The following is a 13,947-nucleotide window of genomic DNA, read 5'->3' as shown; positions in this document are numbered from 1 at the left end:
TGATAGTTTGGCCGTGTAGTTATTAATTAAAAAAACAACATTTATACATGCAAATATTTTTGAATTTTGCACAAAATATATGCTTTTTTGTTTTGATCTAAAAAGTAAAATGTGTAAATCATAATAAGTCATTAAAATTAATCAAATGTTTTAAAATAAACCCTTTGGGTAGTGTTAAAACTTTTTTTTATTTTTTTGTCTTGGAATGAACCAATTTTTGCGAACATCCATGAAACAAAGATATATAAGACTCCTGATAAAAAGAATTAGATCGCAGATTTTTCTATTGAAGTTCAAAAAATCGACGTTTCATGCATGTTTTCTTAAACCGTTAGTTTAAGCCATAAAACATTATTTTTTGAACGAAAATATGAAATTCTACGATCTGAGTTTTTGTTAGCAATCTTATATCATTTTTTTAAAGATAAATACGCAAAAAATGCCATTTCCAAGGCAAACAATTATAAAGTTGTAAAAATGGTGAATCTGTGCGATTGCAGTTTAAAACGTTTGCTTTACGATCAATTTATAAGGAAAAAGTGTAAATTTTTTGTTCAACTATTGTAGGGTTTTATCAATTCAGATATGGATATTATCACCTAGCATGTTGTTTCGAGATAAAGTTTAAATTTTAAAAGTCTGCAATTTGCTCCATGTTAATCAGAGCATGTTTTTGTTTTCAACATTTCTAGGTATTTGAACAAAATGTAATAGGAAAAGCCTTTGACGATTATCATGATTTGTTTACAAATGCTGATGTCGACCCCAACAAAATCTTTATTTCACAAACATAAAATGCTAAATCATTTTAATATTTCATAGTTTTTTTTTGAGAAAACGACATATACAACACCCAAATCCTGTCTACCACAATTATAACAATAAGAATCACTGAGGATTCCTCTTGAACATTTTTTCAGTTCGAGGACTTATCAAGTTTGTTCAAATACCGAGTTACAAATAAAAGCAGCAGAACCAAAACGGGGGTAATGACTTTTGGTGGAAATAGCCCCTGAACATCACCTATCAGGCGAAGATATCCATAAAACTATGACATTTTATAGTTTTGTACGCATTCGTGGTTGCACCTAATATCCACCATTAAACATACACTGACCAATTAGTATCTTTTTATGCTCATAAGAGTTGTTAATGATAGCAATATTTAATAAATGCTCTTCTTGTAACTATTTTTAGACAATGGCCTGCAGATTGACTTCCAGCAGATACTGGAGGATGGAGGAAGTCAAACAATTAAACAAATACAGGTTGACAGTTCAAGTACTGACAAGTTCCAGGTTATGTGTAGGGTGAACAATGTGAATCAGTTGTTTAGAATCAATACATTAAGGGTACAATATAAGGCAAGTGAAAATGCCCAAGTCTTAACAGACCTAGCCATTTTGCAAAATGTTGATGCCGCCAAGCCAGACACATACCAGAAACCTGTGTTAGCATCTGGTGCAGGTTCTAGTTGGACTGTAGTGGGAAGTTTTGATACAACAAACAGTAACGGAAGGGATAGTACCTTGGGCGTGTCTCGTCCTGTTTCTTCTATAACCTGTAGTAATGCCGTCGAGTACAGATGCCATATTTCTTACACAAAGCCTGGGCCTGATTATAGTACTGAAACTGGCATAATTTCAAAGGAGCTTGATGTTCAAGGTGAGTTCATTTTAGTTATCAACAATTTTTCATTTGTCTGACACTAGAGTGCTTTTGATTTACTCATTTTGGAAAGCAGATAGGAAAAAAAAAACGTCTGTTACTTATTTTTTTAAAGATTATATATAATCCTGCAGATGAGACCAAGTAATATTTTATTCTATAAAGACATCAAATTCTAGCCTGTATTTATAAGCATAACCTTGGTAGAAAAGTTCCAATTAATAGTAATATATAAACAAGTATTTAAACCACTCGAAACGCTATTTTTTGGTATTGTCGTTAGATCAATTACGAAGAGTTTCTTGTTATTCTTCTTTGACAAATCCAATCATTATTGCGAAGATAGAATACCTTAAAACGCCTTCAAACATCCGGAAAATGTCTATTCAAGTAGGTCGTTTAGTTTCCGCCTAGAGTAATTAAACTTTCAATCACGAATCATTCGTCCTGCTACTGTTTTATATAACATTATGATTGTGACCACTAATAGATCGGATATTTATAAATAGAGAATGGCTTTAAAATCATTGAAAGCAATTTCGCACGTCATGAGAAAAATATAAATAGAGTATTTTTCAATAAGCATATCTCAAAAAAATAAGATACTTATTTAATGTTTTCAATAATGAGAGAAATCAATTAAAGTATCAAATTTCCATAAAAAATGCTTTGTCAAATTTGCAGTATTTCACTTTGATTGGAATGTATATACTATAAATATTTATAAAGGATAACAGAGCATTCTTTCGATGTCTGGAAGTTCTTAATGTCACTTTTACTCATACACAGTCTGGTAAGCACCATCCTTATCATTCAGTTTTACCTACTACCATCACAAGGCAAGTCTACAACATGAGTGCCTTGAGTTCACTCCCAATAGCCCTTTCTGACACGATTGAACCCTTCCACGTGGGACAAACAGTCAAGATGGAGTGCTCTGCCAACATCGGCTCCTTCAACGATACCGCCCAGATCCGCTGGTTAAAGAGCAACATTGTACCTGGCAGCCCTCTTGCTCCTTACTTTAGTCCTGATGCAGTCATAGGAAATCCCCAGTCAACGGGCAACTGTGTTTATCAACAGAAAGACTCTGTGACTTACAATATGACCGCACAGGATGCTTCAAGAACGGCCGATAACAGACTTCAGTTTCAGTGCTTCGTGTACATTCCTGGTAGCATAAACTGGGAAACACATGTAGACCAACGACAGAATTTCAGATTCATTGTCTGTAAGTACCCTTAGCTTTCCAGGCTGTTTAGGTCGAAACTGACTATCTTTTTTACCTTTTGAAATACCAGTGGTACAGTTTCTATTAATTAGGATATAACTAGGTAACGTTTTCTTTTTCCATTTAAGTTATAAACTAATTTTAAATAAATGAATGCAAATAGCAGATTTGTTTAGGAAAGTGAAAGGGAAAGAGAGACGTGCATCAAGCTCAATCGCATGTGACTACGTTTTTGTGCACAGTTGTTGATCCAAATAAATTAAGTTACATTATAAATTGGAGTGATTTAAAAAGTAGTATGTATGTATCACAATCCACTTAATTTGCATTATTTTTGACAGATATACCAGAGGATGGCCGTTCTGAAAGTGTAGCAGCAGTAGCAGCAGCAGCAGGTAAATGTTATGTAGAGCTGGTTTATGATATCCATTGCCAGGGTGTGAAAGACAGTTAAAATGCTTTATTATCAAAAAAAGTGTAATATAAATAAAAGCGACAATGCAATGATACCCATTTTTGAAGTAGGATAAAAATGGGAGCAATCTTAGAATATTTGATCTTAATACACTCTATAGCTGCCATTGATTTTGAAATTAAGATAGTTTTAATCTTAGACCAACACAAACATCCATACTTAACAAACACATTTTAGTATAAGAAAGCTAACAATCGTTAACCTAAGGCTTCATAATACATAACAACAATTGTATTAGAAATTATTAAAGTGATCGCTAATGTATCACGTAAACCTGCGGGAACATCTGCATTAATTCTCAGTCTCACTTTTTTTATTTCAAATAACTCCTATTAAAAAAAAACTACAACATTATTCGGTCTGAATTTTAGTAGACTATATATATATGCAGCATTTTGCTCAAGCGTATCAAATACCCATTTGAATTGGTGAAATGTCGATTGTAAAGCGATTTTGAAAATACCATAGAGATGCACATGCAGGCCATGGACAAAATTCGTGTCAACCGAAACATGTTTGGTCCCTTTTCTTGTGCCTTTTTTGAAGGTAAAATCATATCAGATTTCAAATCTGCCATAAACGGTAATCCAAAACTTATTTAAACAGCATTGGTGATGATTGCTCTAGGTTAAAGCCTAAACCGCGTCAACAGAACCTTTGGAAGACATATATATATACAATTGTTATATCTACTTCAAAAACGCTTTTAACACAGATCGTCCTAAATGTGACAGACCACGTGTAACAAACGCAGGAACGGACCCTTTTTATAATGTTGATGCACCTGCGACGTCCTTTTTGTAAAAAGCCTCTTGTACAGCACATGATAAAGGCATTAAAACATATACCTTTTTGCGACATCCTAGACAAATTCAAAAGTCTAAACTCGTCAGATGCCGTACGTTTGACGAAGTATGATACCACGTCTTCAAGTGGCTCGTTTCCCTCACCAGAAATGACGTGAACGTGTTTCCTTGGTTGGCCCTTATACCAGATATAATATATATTGAGGGCATTCATTAAACTAGCTAGGTCCCAGAGTGACGTTAATAGTAGACGTTAACAACCTGAATGCTTTAGCAACAGCTTTTAATTAAAATGATATAATATTCATTTTGACGTCATTTGGCATATTTTTCGGTCAATGCGCAGTCACATTGTGTTGTGTATCCATGATTGTCATACGTTATTAAAACTAAATCATCATCAATGCTTACCAATGGGTTCGTTTACATATTTATTTCTCTAGTGAATCAAATTGCAACTTTGTTTTACAATATCTGCATATTTAGACCCCCAAAAGCATTGAACAATCTGAATTTTGGAATACTATATGTATGCAGCATGTCCTATCTCTTAAGCGAATCAAATGCCATTTATTTTTTTTCATCACAAAATCACAAAAGCACAGTCTATAAGGTATCTATTGCCCCACAATCATACCATTCTCTTAGAAACAATATATAAATTGATAAAAACGTAAACAAATACTTTCTTTGGCAACACATGAAACAAGTCGATTAGAGTAAGAACTAAGTTGTTCAACTACGCATCGGTCCAACAATTCCTATCAAGTTTTTGCCGCTTCACAGTTATACTTACAGGCGAGTAATCAAGACAGAAGTGACTTCATTCACAGATTTATACACCCATTCAGGATAAAATAAAATAATACATAATCAAGAGATTATTACTTTACCCGGTGCGTGGGACTGGATCAATATAACAATTTCAAATGAGGTTAATGCAATGTGTCAGTCAAACAATGCTTGTAATTTTAAGCTTTAAAATATTTTCTACGTTCGAGATTCTATAAAATCCACAACATAAAGCTCACATTTTACATTTTCAGGACCTGCAGATGGGTTGTCACCACATAGAACTACAAAACTTGGTGTGTTCTGTTTAAGACAGTTCCTATGATTCGTACTCAAAGGATTTTTTTATTTTAATTGCATGCATTGCGGCCATATATTTAGTCAAAATTGATGATTTACCAAACTAGTTTAAACCCCCAGTAAATTGACATTTTACTTACCGTTTTTTAAATGTTATATACGTAGTGTGTTGTTTGTAGAGTATTATGTGCTGCTGTTCCATGGTCCTGGTTTGTGATTGTTTGTTTTTGTGATCTATGTCTTTAGTGTTGACCCTGTGCTATTAAATGGTGTATTTGTTTAAACTTTCGACTACTGTACTTGTATCTGTAGTTTTTCATATAAATATTGACTGATATTTTGATAGCATGTTCTTTATACTTTTGGTATTATTATGAAAGAAATGAAAAGTGCAGCACGAATGCAGCAGTCAAATCATCAAATATACACAGTATTAAGAGGTCAAATGTAAAGTTGGTTTTTAAGCTTGTATTGTCATTGCTATATTATCAAATCGCAGATATATTATGGCTTATTGGTTCCTTTTCAGGTAGCGCAACTCTGAACGGAGTTGACGTAAAGGCTGGTAAGTTAAGTTCGATTTAATATCTTATTTAATACATACATCGTATTGTAATCTGACATATACATATACTGTTGTAAAGTGCTTTCTTTGTCTATCATGAAGTAAAACTGTTTAAGAATACATTTCTGATTTGTCTTTTGATTTTAGCTAACGTTTTTGCAGTGATCTCGATGACGAGCATATCTGTCATGGTAAGTAAATTTTAACTTGTCCTAAAGCTGTTATAAGAAATTATATTCGTTTTTTTTATAAGCCTTCCCGCTTTTAAGGTGCACTCTTACTCTAAAATAAGATTTAACACAATGAATAATGTTTTAATATTCCCAAAAAAGATGGATACATGTCGAAAACAATGGTTCTTATGAAGGATACCGTGTTTAATTCAAACGAAATGAGCATAAAACTCTGTATTTCTACCTTATGAGACTATAGTTAACCACAGTACATTTTTTAGCATTCACCAATCATTTGATATTTTTGCGCTTTCTGCTATTTAATACACGGTTACAATTTTGTTTTCAGTAATTAATACTTTCCATAAATGCATTATTTAATAAGTAGTTAAAGATCTATCAGTCAAAATGTATGTTTGTTATACATGTGTATGTATTGACTTTGAATAAGAGTGTAACTTTAAGGCAGTTAGTTTGTATTATTTACAACAAAAACGCTGGACCTCATGAACATATAGTTTGTTTCTAAATTAAATATGTATTGGTGCTAGAAGCATTTATCATTATTTAAATGAATTGAATTTTACACCTTTTAAACCAAGTTATCATAAAGGTTATGCATATGGATGTGTAGGCCATATTCTTATACACTTCTGTTTCAGGTGTCCTTAACAAAATGGATAAATTGACGGAACAAGCTGTTTTTAAACTGCAGGCTGTTTTATACCTGTCTTGAACTTCTGCATACTTTAAACCTGTGTCGATGGCCTATACATTTATTTAACTAATACACACGTATTTTTATCAAGTAAATAAAGGACCTTATTTGTTAATTTAATCTATTTCCATTGTCAAAATAGAGATATTATTTGAAAAAAAAACCAGAAACCAAAAGTCGGCATAATTCAGTCATTTTAACTGACAATGAGAACTTTATTAACTTTTATAACGAATTTTCTAAATACAATGAGCTAAATATCATTTTTCATTCCATTTTAACTTGTTACAGTCTTATAGTGAAACAAACAAGTTATGTTTTACTGAATGGCTCAAAGGATATAAGATCGCAGTTTAATAACAATTTAACAACAACGCACAAAACGATTATATGCGAACAAAACATTAATCAGGAAATTACGTCATAATATTTGTGTCTGAGCCCTGTGCGCGCGTACGTTTAATGAGCTAAAAGGTCTAATGAGTAAACATCATGAAATATCAATGTTTCCTTCTAAATATTTCTTAACCACCGGAAAGCATTTTATAAATAAAGTGATACCAATGATCAGTTTAATCTAGTTTTGATAGTCAAATTAGATCGTAACATAAATCAACAACTTTTTTCGAAAGCAGCTCAAATCGAATGAGTATTTTTTTTCAGAAAATATTTAAAACCCTTAGAGAAAAAAAAATAGCGTTATGTTTTCTAAAACGTCTAATACACGTACTAAAATACTTCATTAACGTTTAACGCCTTCAAGATTAGTCCAATCCCTTTTTCACACTAACACGTCAATCCTGACAGGTATGAGCACTTTAAACGGTAAGCATCTTATGATTATGTCAGGGTGCACACTTTCATACAGTAAACAATGGAATAACTCAAGACCAATTCTTCTACTGACAATATCTGAAGAATCCAACGTAATAAATACATATGGTATAATTGTATGTATATTAACTATATTATGCATGTTTTACTAGTGTTCGAACGCATGTGCTTGTGTTTGTTATCTTATTAGAAGACACTCTGTGTTCGGATAAACTAAAGAGTGTTTACAATTATTTTATATATAAACAAATATATGCTCGTGTTTGTAGTTATCTAATCAGAAATAAACAGTGTACTAAAAATGTGTTCACAAGTGTATGATATCTAAATAAAATAAGTGCTCGGTGTGTGTTTTTAATTAATCGTACACGCTATTTGTTTTCATTCATCACTGAATAATGCAATTATGACGATGCTGATATTTAGATATTATATTTACTACGTGATTTCAATGGCAGTAAATCGATCAGATGCGGTCACCTATACAAGTACGTGATATTGTACTTGAATGCATATCAGTCGGTGTTTTATTGAACCAGAAAGAGTAGGAAATTTACAACTACAGTTTGTTTAAAAGATCACAACAGACTCTTTATTTCCCGACGAAAATCATGTAATTAGTATAAGGATGTCGTTGCGATGGCAGGGTGGGGTATAAGCCAACGTTATTCCTCAAACGGATGGTTTCCACTCATTAACATTTGGAACGGTTGAAGTATAGGAATGACACTTGGTATGGTTTTAGGTCACGTGCGTAGAGGAATGCCTTACTAAAGCAGTTCAGGTAGTTTGCATTAAGGCTAAAGTCGCTAAAATATGAAACAGTTAACGCTCAGTAACTTAGTCATTGAGTTAAAATTGAAAGACACGACGTAAGCGTGTATGCACGTAGATAAATAATTCGCCGATTACACAACGCTGTTATTACGATAATGAAGATCTTGCTACTATGCTTCCACGATGCTTCTATGCTAATGGCGATCTTACTACGTTCTTAAAACGCGTTTACCGCGATTCATGTTAGCCACGCTTCTACAACGCTAGTTATGACCATGTTTAATATAAGCGTGGCGGGGTCGAGAAGTATACGATCTTCGCGATTCTACTACGACCCAACAACGTTCATGAAGACATTCTCTCGATCTGCCACAATACTACCTCGATGTTTTAAACCATCTTGATTTAAGAATATGCTGATGAAACTAGACTCATATGAAAACGTTCCATGGAATGGATTAAAGTTCCAGTGCAGTCACAGTTAAGGAAGAAATTATTACCAATAGAAAATATGTTTCCGGTTGATAACTTAGAATATATAAAGCTAATGCGAAGATACTCTTAAGGTCACTGTAATTGAGAAAGAAAATGAGTAAACTAATCAATACATTGGTGTTTTATGATTAACCTTTCATTTAGCGACATCAAACGGGGTTGTAAAGTGGGATCATAAAGGTCATCAAGGTCACTTTCGCTTATTTATTAAAAACGTTTGGATTCTGCTGGTCATCACAACGTCTGCTTCTACTTCGGAAGGTCATTTGAATTTTGGGAAACTACCAGATTTTCCAATAGGCTTCCCTAGCAAAGCTCGGATCTTGTTTCTCGTGCAAAGATTGAAGTTCTTCACGGAAGATTCTAGAAGGTTTTCCCCTGGTTCAGCTATTTCCAGGGTATTTCTTTCATTCGCATGTTTTACCAGGCGTCAATCCTCGTAGTACTTCAGATTGCCGTACTATTGTTTTCTTTGTCCTTTAGAAGTGTCCAACTGTTTTATCCAAAGCCGTTTTGCGGTTAGAATTATTTGCCAAAGCGAATTAATGTTAAAGTAGGAATACTAGTCTTTCGATTACCCGATAGGTATTGTGTGTAAATAATCCAAGTAATCCAGTAAATTTCTAAAACAAAACATTTTCCAATCGACTGAACACTGAAAAAATGGCGTCAAAAACAAATTTTACTATCAAGTTATGTTGCGCCCTTATTAAGTTTTATTTAAACCTTTTCAATGACATCACTCGTGAGGTCACACAAGTACCTGTTATGGAGGTTATTTTGAACTAACTGTTTTTGCATTTTCTTGACATTTAACAGCTTTTTTAACACAAAAGTTACTCTTGGTGTGTATTTTATGCAATAATAGCGAAAATACACCTTGTTTCCATCTGCAAAGGCCCAACGTAGTTGTCACTCGGGCTGTTAACTATTTTGCGTGCCTTTGCAGATGGTATCGACTGAAAAAGGTGTATAAACCCTATATTAGCATCAATTGTATTTTATTTAGATTAGAAATCGTGTGAATTGTATCATATTTTTGGTTATTTATCTGAAACTTCGTTTATTAACACGGCAATTACACCGTTGTTAAAAAGTTAGGACACCATTATTTTAGTTTAAGGAATCCACGAATAAATCGAAAGAATATCAAAGTCTTTTACACAAAATTTGTACAGCGTTAGCATAATGTTGTTGAATCAAAAAAATTCATTATCGTGTCCATACCAAGTCTTGCAAATCATTAGAAGATGCTTGCCTCGATTTATTTATTTTATTAAATTGAATGCTAATTAGTGGAAATAAGTTCAGATAAATTATAAAGTTATGAATCATTATGTGTTTGCTTTGAGGATTCGTTCTCTTGATCTTTGCCTGGGAACCGAAGTTGCACCAAATTACCCGGTTTAGAAGAACCAGACATAGATTGGTTAATGCATATCAATTACGGACCATGTCAACAATACGTTAGACGTGCTTTTCGAATGATCTTAAATGATAGAAAAGCTTTTGGAATCATACTCCTAGTTCTTATTTTTACAAAATCACATCAAAGGGTAGGTATTGATGAGTTAAATATTTAAGAAATTCATACCATCAACATCTTTTGTATAATGTTAATTTCAATACATTTTTTTCCAGGTAACATTCAAACCAATTGCTGGATGCAACGAGAACAGTTTCCTTACTGATGGAGATTAAGAGCGATTTCATTGCTAATGTGTATATATTTATGTTTTGTTATTTATGAGGAAAAACCAAAAAAAACTGAAAGAGATTTTGAACAAAAGTTAAATCAAACCTAACACATTTTTCAATAGCATTATCGACACTTTTCAGTAAAATAAAGCTTTTACATGTTTGAAATAATGATTGACAAACAGAGCTCTAATTTGGACTCTAGATGGTGTTTTATCATTATCATCTTCACATTTCACTTTTTTTTTCTTTTTATGTCATCACTATTAAACATAAACGAGAACCATGAGAATGGCACACTAACAGGAAATGGTCTAAAATTAAGTAATTGGAAGCAATATCTCAAGTGTTCTCATTTTAAAAGTATGCTTTTACGTAGACTTTACTAGAATCCTACAAGCTAACATACAACTGAATTGTACGCTCTGTGCTGACTGTTATTTTAAAAAGTAGGTTAAATTACTTTAAATACACATTGCTGTTAAAAAAATGCCATGTACAACACAACTGAACATTTTCATCGTCACACAACTATTGGTCTGATAATGCTCATTAGTAAAGGATTTTGACGTTAAAATTGTTATATACAAATTTGTTAAAACGGAAGAATCTAAGTCAAAATTTATTCATGACTCTGCACTGCTCTATGATAGTTAAATATGTCTGTTGTTGTCTTGTTGTTGTCTTGTTGTTGTTTTGTTGTTGGTTTTTTAGTGACAGTATCAAAAAGTTCACAAGGCTCATTACATAATCATGAACTAGAGGTTGATTTAAGAACTATGAACCGTTTGTTTCCATGCTCATTAAAGGAATAAAGTCCTAACAAACACTTCAACATACCATGTTAAACAATGAATCAACCCGCACATGTTAGGGTGAATGGTGGCCTGCATATACGTCTTCTAGATTGTGACCAGTATGAACCATTTTAAGATAATAGCGGATGGAATACGGGTGTATTACTTAGTACTGTCCAAGAAGATCCCATTAAGGGTAGTGCCTTTTAGAAATTAACATTTATTTCTTTTTATCTTTTAAAAGCAATATAGGCTTTTGATACATTATCTTAAACTGCCTATTTATGAACTATGATTTCCATTCTTAAGGATTGTCCAGTGCTTCCAATACTCCATATAAAATACAGGGATCATTTCCACCATTTTAACCCTGAATTAACAACCATCTTATAGCCATTGTCACTCCTGGTGACCATCTAACTGTCATGCTCGTTTAAAGTAAAACGTATGCTTTATTTGCATAAATAAGGAAGTTCTATACATCAATGAAATACAGACACCGGTGTTCAGTTCATCTAATAAAACACAATATTTATAAGTATATTTCTACAGTCTATCGCACGTAATCGATCACTTGTTTCCGTTTGTGTGGATGTGTAGGCAGCCTTCATTAACGCTCACACATATAGAACGTTGTTTAAGGATACATGTTCAGCTAAGTGAGTTATCTATGTTGATCTGGTTCTCACTCTGAACATCTTAACAGTATTGATGTCTTGTACAACAACGCCATATGTGATAAACAAGATTTGTATCGTGTCCTTGTCTGTTGAATGTTTGATTTAAATGACAGGAGATCATAAACTACGTAAGTTAAATCTCATTTGAGGATTGAACTAAGAACATCAAATTGCGCAGACGGACACCACATCCTCATCGCTACAGGTCTAGCCTAAGATACGGCAGGATAATGTGTCTCAAAAAGTTAAACATTGCATTAACCTCACGATAGCAACCACTTTTCTTCATGCAAAACGTCTTAATGTACACATGCCTGATGGAACAAATAAGATTACTGTTCATTTATAATAGTTGTAATAGCTGCGCCACTGAATGATGTAGTGAATTGTATTTGTTTAAACTTCAACTAGTGTACAGTTCGGTTGATATTTTTATTCGTTTTTATTATTCATCAAAATTACCTTGAGCTAGCACACTTATGTAAATGCAGTGAATCAGATCGCATATGTTTGATAATTGCTACGGATGTCCTTGTACATGTGCATCCGTGTTTGCCTGATTGAAATTAAAGCATTCATTATGCTGTAAACAGTGTTTATTCTATTTCTCACACATGGTATATTTAAATATGGATTCCTTATTAGTTCCACTAGAGTTAAGTTTCCTTCTTTTTGCCGCCGTTTATGCTCAGGGTAAGTAACCATTGTATTTCGTTTAACACTGGGCCATGAATAATTAGAATAACAATAAGTAGAATACAGCAGTTTCGTTTTTTTATATATTACGACTTTATGTTTGATATTTTAAGGTCTTATATACTATGAGATTTGACTCGTAGGAATTACAATAATTCTGGTAAGGCAGGTACGATGTTCCTACAAACGTTGAGGATTGAATCAAACTTTGTTTAATAATTGTATTACAGCAATCTCGGTCTTTCACGATAGTACGTTGATTGAATCGTGATAAGTACAATACTTCTAGTACAGCAGGCTGGAGTTTCTATAAACTATGATGATTGAATAATACTTAGATTAATGATTCTAATACAACACTTTTGGTGTATTTTTGTTCTCATATAGTTTAATCATAACACAACAATATTTGTAGTACATCACAACTATTGTTTTCTGTGTTCTATGAGAACTGAATTATTAGAATTAAAATACGTCTAGTAAAACATTTTTTATACTCCTAGGATGGATTGATTCATTAGAACGTTCGTGACGATTGTGTATGAAAGCAAATGTTGGATCATTCAGCTCCGTTAAAATCGGATTACCATTTTCTTACAAACGGTTAGCTTTTATTAAATAAAGAACGAATCTTTATTTAATCATAATTATTTATTATTATGTAAACAATAATTATTAACCAAATGAGATGTGATTAATAAGATGGAAGTGGAGTAAGTAATAACATTAAAATAATACAATCGAAGAGACGGAGAAAACGGTGCGAGTGAGGGATGCAGTCGGGTCAGGTCAATGGTGTATTCAAGTTAGTTCCAAATAAGGAAGGAAATCAGAATCGTTTTGTTTGTCGAATAAAGTGCTACATATTATTATCTTTGTCTGAATGGTCGATTCCTTTGATCCAAAGTGTAATATTTGGAGAGGCAAGGGCCAGAAATCAGATAACTGGTCAAAGAGATGATATCTTTGAGCATGAAATAGTTGACAGGTGAGGACGAAATTGGATGTTTCTCAGTTTAGCAATGTGGGTCTTTGGTGAACAGATGTTCGTTCAGACTGTTCCAGTGCATACGCCTGCATAAGCAACACTCGATTTGCAATCACTTCTGTAATTCTGTCCTTGTTCATTTAGGTTATTCTTGAATGAAGAAACTACGCAGAAGAACGAACTGTTTCTGATAGAGAATTCCAAGAAAATATTGTAGAAAGTAAAAAGAACATCGTTAGTTATTGTGATATACA

At 33.0% G+C, this 13,947-nt stretch overlaps 1 protein-coding gene across 1 annotated transcript; it reads left to right on the top strand.

Moving 5' to 3' along the window:
* The first annotated feature begins 1,162 nt into the window (after positions 1 to 1,162).
* LOC128235832 (uncharacterized) lies at positions 1,163 to 2,702 on the top strand. The gene is made up of 3 exons (XM_052950625.1): positions 1,163 to 1,665; positions 2,486 to 2,664; positions 2,697 to 2,702. The coding sequence occupies exons 1-3, from the start codon at positions 1,302 to 1,304 to the stop codon at positions 2,700 to 2,702; spliced, it is 549 nt and encodes a 182-aa protein (XP_052806585.1). The 5' UTR covers positions 1,163 to 1,301.
* Positions 2,703 to 13,947: the final 11,245 nt, after the last annotated feature.

This window comes from Mya arenaria, chromosome 5 (assembly GCF_026914265.1).
Source record: "Mya arenaria isolate MELC-2E11 chromosome 5, ASM2691426v1".
Taxonomy (NCBI): Eukaryota; Metazoa; Mollusca; class Bivalvia; order Myida; family Myidae; genus Mya; species Mya arenaria.
Note: the sequence above shows the minus strand (reverse complement) of the source record. Positions and strands in the feature narration are given on the sequence as shown.